The 10,609-nt window shown below is 43.6% G+C and overlaps 1 protein-coding gene across 2 annotated transcripts in view; it reads left to right on the top strand.

Moving 5' to 3' along the window:
• The window catches only part of LOC138975021 (acetoacetyl-CoA synthetase-like), a 38,616-nt gene extending 29,043 nt beyond the window's left edge, over positions 1 to 9,573 (top strand). Inside the window, exons 18-19 of one of the 2 annotated variants that reach the window (XR_011458472.1) lie at positions 2,072 to 4,486; positions 4,767 to 9,573. Coding sequence is in view for 1 of the 2 variants with exons in the window: in XM_070347669.1 (XP_070203770.1) it covers positions 2,072 to 2,209 (138 nt within the window). In the remaining variant the exon portion in view is untranslated. Of the gene's footprint in view, positions 1 to 2,071 lie in introns of both variants that reach the window. The other variant, XM_070347669.1, reaches the window with a different exon arrangement.
• The last annotated feature ends 1,036 nt before the right edge of the window (positions 9,574 to 10,609 follow it).

Here is a 10,609-nt window from a genome sequence, read left to right as displayed (position 1 = left end):
TTTGCCCTGGGGTTGATGACACCCTGGGGTTGATGTTTGCCCTGGGGTTGATGAACACCCTGGGGTTGATGTTTGCCCTGAGGTTGATGAACACCCTGGGGTTGATACCAGCACGGTTGGCCTAGTGGTAAGGCGCCCGCCCCGTGATCGGGAGGTCGTGGGTTCGAACCCCGGCCGGGTCATACCTAAGACTTTAAAATTGGCAATCTAGTGGCTGCTCCGCCTGGCGTCTGGCATTATGGGGTTAGTGCTAGGACTGGTTGGTCCGGTGTCAGAATAATGTGACTGGGTGAGACATGAAGCCTGTGCTGCGACTTCTGTCTTGTGTGTGGCGCACGTTATATGTCAAAGCAGCACCGCCCTGATATGGCCCTTCGTGGTCGGCTGGGCGTTAAGCAAGCAGACAAACAAACAAACCCTGGGGTTGATGTTTCCCCTGGGGTTGATGAACACCCTGGGGTTGACGTTTGCCCTGGGGTTGAAGAACACCCACACTCACTACAGTGAGACCCCCCTTTTGAGTTTGGTGGGTTATAGAAAAACGAAAATACCAAGCATGCAACCTCTAAAAACGTTGTACGGTTGCCCAAATGGCAGAGTAAAATCAGTCGTACGAGTAAAAGCCACTCGTGCAAAACATGAGTGAAGGTTGAGCCCATGAAGGAAGAAGGAAAAGAAGCAATCTGCAGACAGCAGTAACCACAACTCTATCCACTGCAGACAGCAGTAACCACAACTCTATCCACTGCAGACAGCAGTAACCACAACTCTATCCACTGCAGACAGCAGTAACCACAACTCTATCCACTGCAGACAGCAGTAACCACAACTCTATCCACTGCAGACAGCAGTAACCACAACTCTATCCACTGCAGACAGCAGTAACCACAACTCTATCCACTGCAGACAGCAGTAACCACAACTCTATCCACTGCAGACAGCAGTAACCACAACTCTATCCACTGCAGACAGCAGTAACCACAACTCTATCATGCTGTGTTGCATCCATGCCCCTGTCTTTGGTTTTGCCGTGAGGGCCCCCGGTAGCTCAGTTAGTATAGCACTGGACTTGCCGTGAGGGCCCCCGGTAGCTCAGTTAGTATAGCACTGGACTTGCCGTGAGGGCCCCCGGTAGCTCAGTGGGTAGAGCACTGGACTTGCCGTGAGGGCCCCCGGTAGCTCAGTTAGTATAGCACTGGACTTGCCGTGAGGGCCCCCGGTAGCTCAGTTAGTATAGCACTGGACTTGCCGTGAGGGCCCCCGGTAGCTCAGTGAGTAGAGCACTGGACTTGCCGTGAGGGCCCCCGGTAGCTCAGTGGGTAGAGCACTGGACTTGCCGTGAGGGCCCCCGGTAGCTCAGTGAGTAGAGCACTGGACTTGCCGTGAGGGCCCCCGGTAGCTCAGTGAGTAGAGCACTGGACTTGCCGTGAGGGCCCCCGGTAGCTCAGTGGGTAGAGCACTGGACTTGCCGTGAGGGCCCCCGGTAGCTCAGTGGGTAGAGCACTGGACTTGCCGTGAGGGCCCCCGGTAGCTCAGTGAGTAGAGCACTGGACTTGCCGTGAGGGCCCCCGGTAGCTCAGTGGGTAGAGCACTGGACTTGCCGTGAGGGCCCCCGGTAGCTCAGTGGGTAGAGCACTGGACTTGCCGTGAGTGCCCCCGGTAGCTCAGTGGGTAGAGCACTGGACTTGCCGTGAGGGCCCCCGGTAGCTCAGTGGGTAGAGCACTGGACTTGCCGTGAGGGCCCCCGGTAGCTCAGTGGGTAGAGCACTGGACTTGCGATCCTAGGGTCATGGGATTGAATCCAGGCCGGGCGGACACGGGTCAACTTTATGTGCAGACTCAGAGACAGTATCAATGTTCCACCCCTGTGGCACACACCTGGGTCATTCTGTCATAAGGGCAGGTGGCGGCCAATTACAACTAAACACGCACACACCTGGGTAGCGCGACTCTGTTGCTGCTAGCATTCCACTGGGAGGAAGCGACCAGAATTTCCAGCGATGGGACAATGAAGTTATGAAAAAGACAAAAAGAAGAAAAGAGAAAAAGAAATGTTTTCCCTATTTTGCAGTACACAATCAGCGGGAAGAAGGTGGAGGTTGCGGTGAAGCGCGCCATCTCTGGGATGTCTGTTCCACAGCGCGGAGCTCTAGCCAACCCTGAGTGTATCGACCAGTACTACAACATCCCTGAACTACAGGACTTCTGAACACACTACACGACTGCTGTACATCTCACCACGACTACTGAACACACACCCTAGACTGCTGAAAACAAACAAACGCATACAGACACACATACTCTGCACGCACGCACACATGCTTGCCCGCATGCAGGCACACACTCACAAACACACACACTCACACACACACTCACACACACACACACACACACACTCACACACTCACACACACACTCACACACACACTCACACACTCACACACACACTCTCACACTACAGGACTACCGTACACCACACCAGGATTACTGAACACTCACCCCCAAACTACATGTACTGAACACCACTACACCCCTACCCCCCACGACTACTAAAGGTCACTTATGTGGCCTTGAACCTTCAGTTGTAAATTGAATTGTGCTGGGTAGACACAGGTAACTCTATCTTTGAGTTTCTACGTTGTACTTAATCCACTCCCCCTTCCTCAAAACACACTGTGCAGTAACACACTGGGCAGTAACACACTGGGCAGTAACACACTGGGCAGTAACACACTGGTCTCTTGTTTTATTGTTGATGGCGTTTTCTAGACAAGGTATACATGTATGTGGCACAACATTCATACTACATTAATGACCACATTAATTTAATGTATCTGATATTTTACGTCATTATCATGGCAGCTAAAGGTCTTTAGTGTACTTGTGTTTGTTGTTTGTATTTCAGTGGTTTTCACTTGTGTATTTCCTTCAGTTATTTGTTAACTGATGTATTGGTTTTGCAACAGTATTTGAGAATAACTGGGTGGTATTGCACACATTTATGTTGCCAAAGAATGCTAACGTATCATTTTACTGCATTCACTGGTAAGTTGGTTGACATCATTCTGCAGATCACTTTACTGTGAACTCTATTGTACATTATGACTTATATTCGTCTTTTGTTTATTGGTTTGGTTGAATGACTTCATTAAGAAAGTTAATAACATATATAGCCTGGACGTTTTCTGTGGTATTTATAGTTTTGGTTGTGAAAATTGTTGCCAATGTACACAGTTTAAGAAGATATTTAGGGCCTGCAAAGGACATGGCTAAAGTACATTATCATCAACAGATATTATCATCAACAGACATTGTCATCAACAGATATTGTCATGGCTAAAGTACATTGTCATCAACAGATATCGTCATGGAACCAAAGCTTACCAGATGACAACGTGGAGTCGTAGTTGTACCAGCCTAGACGTCCGTTATTATAGCATTGGTGTTTGGTGGCTGATACAGAACTCTAACAATGAACAAGTGTAACTTCTGATAACCACATAGGTGTCACAGGGTAAGAAGAATGAGCCTGAGGATTTGGAATAACCATGTGTTTGAAACCGAGTGTCGGAACACAACGATCATCTTCAGAGGCAAAGCCCAGTCAAATGGGATTGAGAATTTTAGAGCTATTTTCTTAGCCCTATGAAAACTGTTATGGTTACACAAAGGTTCCCTAGAACATACCAGGAGACTGCAGCAGCTGTACCCTATCACAAACAGAACTCTACAATTCACAGGTGTCAGCAACGTAGAAATAAAGTCGAACTATAAATAGCTTGCGCTCTTCCACGGCCGACAACTGCAGAGTCTGCTGTGAAGGGTGACGCAGTAGTCTCCCTGTCACATGTTACTTCTGGTCATGGTTTCCATACCTTCTTCATCACAGCTAGGGTAAAAATCACCATGACTTAGAGAGACTAAAGTAACATCTTTGTTAAACATTTGAAGAGCAGGGATGCAGTGCAGTCTTTCATGGGTGTAGCCATTCCATTGGCGTTACACATTTGTCTGAACACTTGTATGTAACTGTTGATACACTCTGTGACAGTTGATACACTCTGTGACAGTTGATACACTGTTACGAAGCGGTTTACTCGTATTTTTGGTAATGTGTATTGTTGTAAATAGAATAGACTATAGCGATGGTCAGACATTGGAAAGGGCTATAGGCTGCATACCGTCGCGTTGACCGCAGTTGAACCTTTGTGTAACTGACAAGGTTTTTCACGTGCAAGTAATGCAGGCGACAGCTCACTGGCAATGTCATAGCAAAAACGACTTTGTAAAATCAGTCGCCGTCAAGGAGCCAAGCTCGACTCATGTTTTTCGTAACACGTTAGCAGACGGGCTCCTGTTTTAGGTATCTGACTGAAGAAGGATGAAGACTGACGAACTTTCCCTATCAGTCTACGTGATATCTTCCATTTTCATATTCATGCCAGGCCGGCGACTGTACTAAATGTTGGCTTTACACTCTTTTGAGGTATGTTTGAAACCGGTTATATTTTCATGTCATGTTGTCGTATGTGAGAAGAGTGACTGTTTCTGTGTTTAATGTTATTGTGTAGGCCTAAGCTATTGTGCTATACTGCTTAAACATGTGAGGGTTTTACGTAACGTTTTCTTGGTTTTAGAAAACAGGAATTAACGTGTAAATAATTATATTGGCTCATGCAGCTTAATATGTTGGACGAGTGAGTATTTTTATTGTGCGAGTGAAAGAAACTAAAGACAAGTTGACTTATGGACTATAAACTTTACAGTGTTCCAACTGGAGGGTTTTCATCGCCGGAGGCTGAACTGAACCAGTCAACTGCGGCTTGTGGACATGACCATGGCATGGAGAGCTGGCAGGGTTCTACAGTTAGCCGCCGAGACGAACTGGAAGGATCAAGGACTACGTCAAGCAATGGTTGCGGTGTCGTGAGGACTGGTGCACCCTTGTCAGTCGTCTGAAGGACTTACAGCCATACCAACATCTTGAAAGCCGAAAGATGGCAGTAGGGTAACGTACAGTAGAATACCTATTCGTCTTACCTGTTAAGCTGCTTTGTTTGAGCCAAAAGGTGTCTGCGTCTTGGACTGTAGAGTTTCTTGCGGTGTTGTCGGCCTAGGGTACTGGTCGAAGCCCGGAAATGATTTTGTGATGTAAAAAGCTTTGTAAACTAATAATAATTAGTCTTGGCAGTGTCAAGATCCATTTAACACCAGGTTTTTGCGTGTGTGAGTGCGTGTGCGCTTGTGCCTTGTAAGCTACGGTAGCGGACAACTATTCAGATTACATTCAAGTCTGTAAACAAATACTAAATTTATAGAGTTGTGTAGAGGCATTTATGATTGTCTAAAAACCGGGCTATACCACTCCATAACATCTGGCCTAAAAACCGGGCTATACCACTCCATAACAAATGGCGCCCAATAGTGTTTGTTTGTTTGACCCTTTAGCAGTATTGTTTTCTATCTCAAGGCACGTGCGCTTACACGGGTGTGAATGATTGTTTTGTTTGTCCTGTTTGTCCAGTAACATTTTCAGATTTGGTTTTTGATTTGATGTGTTGACTGGCATATTCTTGCAAGGTCTTACTCGAGTTTCATTCATGATATTTTTTTTAAACAGCTTCTGAACATGACCTGTATATAATTCTTTTGACTTTTTGGATAATCTCTGATCGAGATTCAGAAAATTTCATCGTTTTTTCAACAATTCATTTTCTTTTGAGGAAAGGGGGTGATGTTACGAAGCGGTTTACTCGTATTTTTGGTAATGTGTATTGTTGTAAATAGAATAGACTATAGCGATGGTCAGACATTGGAAAGGGCTATAGGCTGCATACCGTCGCGTTGACCGCAGTTGAACCTTTGTGTAACTGACAAGGTTTTTCACGTGCAAGTAATGCAGGCGACAGCTCACTGGCAATGTCATAGCAAAAACGACTTTGTAAAATCAGTCGCCGTCAAGGAGCCAAGCTCGACTCATGTTTTTCGTAACACGTTAGCAGACGGGCTCCTGTTTTAGGTATCTGACTGAAGAAGGATGAAGACTGACGAACTTTCCCTATCAGTCTACGTGATATCTTCCATTTTCATATTCATGCCAGGCCGGCGACTGTACTAAATGTTGGCTTTACACTCTTTTGAGGTATGTTTGAAACCGGTTATATTTTCATGTCATGTTGTCGTATGTGAGAAGAGTGACTGTTTCTGTGTTTAATGTTATTGTGTAGGCCTAAGCTATTGTGCTATACTGCTTAAACATGTGAGGGTTTTACGTAACGTTTTCTTGGCTTTAGAAAACAGGAATTAACGTGTAAATAATTATATTGGCTCATGCAGCTTAATATGTTGGACGAGTGAGTATTTTTATTGTGCGAGTGAAAGAAACTAAAGACAAGTTGATTTATGGACTATAAACTTTACAGTGTTCCAACTGGGGGGTTTTCATCGCCGGAGGCTGAACTGAACCAGTCAACTGCGGCTTGTGGACATGACCATGGCATGGAGAGCTGGCAGGGTTCTACAGTTAGCCGCCGAGACGAACTGGAAGGATCAAGGACTACGTCAAGCAATGGTTGCGGTGTCGTGAGGACTGGTGCACCCTTGTCAGTCGTCTGAAGGACTTACAGCCATACCAACATCTTGAAAGCCGAAAGATGGCAGTAGGGTAACGTACAGTAGAATACCTATTCGTCTTACCTGTTAAGCTGCTTTGTTTGAGCCAAAAGGTGTCTGCGTCTTGGACTGTAGAGTTTCTTGCGGTGTTGTCGGCCTAGGGTACTGGTCGAAGCCCGGAAATGATTTTGTGATGTAAAAAGCTTTGTAAACTAATAATAATTAGTCTTGGCAGTGTCAAGATCCATTTAACACCAGGTTTTTGCGTGTGTGAGTGCGTGTGCGCTTGTGCCTTGTAAGCTACGGTAGCGGACAACTATTCAGATTACATTCAAGTCTGTAAACAAATACTAAATTTATAGAGTGGTGTAGAGGCATTTATGATTGTCTAAAAACCGGGCTATACCACTCCATAACATCTGGCCTAAAAACCGGGCTATACCACTCCATAACATACACTCTGTGCCTGTTGATACACTCTGTGACTGTTGATACACTCTGTGACTGTTTCTCGATCTCTCTTTGTTTTGAGCAAATGTTAATACTCGCAATTGAATGAACTCTCAAGTTTACGTTGAGTTTTATTTTGGGAAAACTGGCCATGGATATTGCTTTTACCATTTTCAAAATGTGATGATAATATTAATTTATTTTCACTTCAGTTAATTGAAAATCGTTCAATCTCTTCAAAAACAAGTAGACTTGTTTCTTGTTTACCAGTATTTGTACATGTATTTCCATGAGGGTAACCTCACAAAACTACTAGATATTGTTTTACCATACGTATGTTATATTGCACTGAAATTAAATTCATGAGTGCAATTTCTCACAATTTGTACTGACGCAGTTTTCTCGAACTATCTATACAGATTTCATAAAGAGAGTTGTGTTGCTAGACAACCATCATAATTTGAATACACCTGTGTTCACCAAGCATGTATTTTAACTTAACATTTGAATTTGTACTGTACTTACAGTAAATGGTACATGATGTTTTGGGGTTGCTAATATATGATATATGTTTATATGGTTTGTTCATATGATACATGGATTACATTTTATTCTGATCTTACTTGCATTCTCTCACACTGAATGTAATGGTGTGCTTACCGTAAAGTACCGAGTATAAGCCCACCCCCCCTCTGCACGAAGTTCGGACAAAAGTGGACTTATACTCGCTACTTGACCCTGTGCACGAACATATAATTTATTCTTCATTGCAATGGAGACATGATTCACATAATGATACCATCTGGTATGTAAAGTGTTATGTTTGTTCAAACTAAAGCAAATGTGAAGCAACATGAAGATATTTTGTGTATTATAACATTGTTAAACTCGCAGACAGACATACGTAAGGCTTTATACACACCATCACTTGTAAATGAACATCAATAAAAACGGCTTTTATTCAAAAACAACTTGAAAAACCTGAAATCCTCAAAATCTGCCGGCACCTTCTGGTTACTGGACGTACAGAGGCGAATGGATACATGGTGCCGTTTTTTCCACCTTTGTAGCCACATGTTTGACGCATCAAAGTCTTGAAGTTTCAGACCCGCCCCTAACTGTCGCGCTTTTCTCTGCAAGTTTTTTTTCTAACAACTCGCCCTTTGCTTCTTTCTTCTTGTAGAAACTCAAAAAGTATCACCTCCAACTCCTCCGACTTCACAGTCCGACCAGGGTGCAGTTTCAACTTTCGCTTTTCTCTGCCAGTTTCATGCTGCAGAAGGACATCTCTGTTAGCTCGCCACATCCTAATTTGTTTTCTGTCCACACCAAACTCTTCGGCCGTGGAACTGAAATTCCCGTGTCTGTTGAGGTGCTCCAGAGCAGTCAACTTGAATTCTACTGAGTAAGATTTTCGCTTCGGCATTTTCTTGGAAAGAAGCGCCAAAAGCAAGGGGAAGCAACTCTGACACGACATTTTTCGGCATTCCTTTTTTCTCTCCCTGTTCTCGATTTTTCGTTTTTTAAATTTTTTAGCCTTGCAAAAGTGGGGCGTTTACTCGGTACTTCACCTTTTGCACGGATTTTGCTCCAAGGTGGGGGATGGGCGTTTGCAATGTCATGGGCTTATACTCAGTACTTTACGGTAATTAATATTGTTGTGAATGCCAAATATGTCAGAAGTTGTACAGGTTTTGTTTGTTTGTTGCAGTAATTTTTATTCTGGAAAATACTATTCCCCTCCAACCACAAAGGCAGAGGTGTCTGTGTGAGTTTGCGTGTGTGACTTTTAGACATTGTGGCAGTAATTCATTTTAGTGTCAAAACCACAGGAGTTTGTATCAAAATGACTAAATAGACGATTTTTGGGAAATAACTCTGTCGGGTTTGTATGGGTTGTGAAAGAGTGAATGCCCTTGCTTTTCCTCTGACCAATAACTTCACACGGGCTCCTGTCCACGTGTTTCCGACAAACCTCTTGCTATAGTGATGGACCCCTCCACTGTGTGTCCCAGTGAAAAGTAAAGGTACTGCAGACACTATCTATTGGGAATGAAGTTCCTGCTTTCTGAATAAACTTTTAAAAAAAATGTATGAATTCTTGCAAGAAATGGCATAAATGCAGATGTCTTCATACATTTTTGACAATGTTACACTGAAAACTGCCCCCATAATCTTAATTGTTACACTTAAGGCTTCACAAGGAATGCTAAGACAATATGAAATGCCCAAATAATGATGAACTGGCCCCAGCACGGTAGTTTGATACAAACCCCTTTGGTGAATACGTTATCCTCTGTCATATTGTTTGTACATAAAGTGCTTGATATGCGTTGTGTGGCAATCTGAACTTGTACAAAGCTCTGTGATAAACAAGAACAAGGTATGGTGGGTATTGGAAGGAGTGTTACTCGCTGTTATTTTGGGTTCATGAAAAGTTTGGTGTGTACAGTATACCACATCATCTGGATTGTCTGTGTAAGACTAATAAAAGGTTGGTGAATTGATTAATGTTGCGTTTTTAATTTTGAATAATTGACTGATTGATTTGTTGATTTCCATTGAAAGTTTCTGTATCCATCAGTCGCTTTCTGTATCCATCAGTCGCTTTCTGTATCCATCAGTCGCTTTCTGTATCCATCAGTCGCTTTCTGTATCCATCAGTCGCTTTCTGTATCCATCAGTCGCTTTCTGTATCCATCAGTCGTTTTCTGTATCCATCAGTCGCTTTCTGTATCCATCAGTCGCTTTCTGTATCCATCAGTCGCTTTCTGTATCCATCAGTCGCTTTCTGTATCCATCAGTCGCTTTCTGTATCCATCAGTCGCTTTCTGTATCCATCAGTCGCTTTCTGTATCAATCAGCCGCTTTCTGTATCCACCAGTCGCTTTCTGTATCCACCAGTCGCTTTCTGTATCCATCAGTCGTTTTCTGTATCCATCAGTCGTTTTTTGTATCCATCAGTCGCTTTCTGTATCCATCAGTCGCTTTCTGTATCAATCAGCCGCTTTCTGTATCCATCAGTCGCTTTCTGTATCCATCAGTCGTTTTCTGTATCCATCAGTCGCTTTCTGTATCCATCAGTCGCTTTCTGTATCCATCAGTCGCTTTCTGTATCCATCAGTCGTTTTCTGTATCCATCAGTCGCTTTCAATGGATGCTTGTCAAATTGCTCTATTTGCTGACTAGCATTCTGATGGATCAGGATAAGGAATGAGTGCATGTATTACACCCCCTCCCCCCTCACCCCTTCTGCAAACTTTAGAAGGACACACAAAAAAAAACCACACACACACCCCAAAAAAATGCAACAAACTAAAGTTTAAAACAAAAATGAATTGATGAATTTTGTATTTAAAAAAAATGCAAAAGGTGAAAAAAGAAAGCCAAACCGTGATCACTTCAGGTTAATGTGGAAACTGTTAAAGCAAGATTTGTGAAACAATCCATATGAAAAAGAAGTATGCTTTGAATTCAGGTGATGCATTGTTACACAGAATAAACTGTCTTCCCTCTTCCCCATTTTTAATTCCACCATTCCAAACAA

Source organism: Littorina saxatilis, linkage group LG9 (assembly GCF_037325665.1).
Source record: "Littorina saxatilis isolate snail1 linkage group LG9, US_GU_Lsax_2.0, whole genome shotgun sequence".
Taxonomy (NCBI): Eukaryota; Metazoa; Mollusca; class Gastropoda; order Littorinimorpha; family Littorinidae; genus Littorina; species Littorina saxatilis.
Note: the sequence above shows the minus strand (reverse complement) of the source record. Positions and strands in the feature narration are given on the sequence as shown.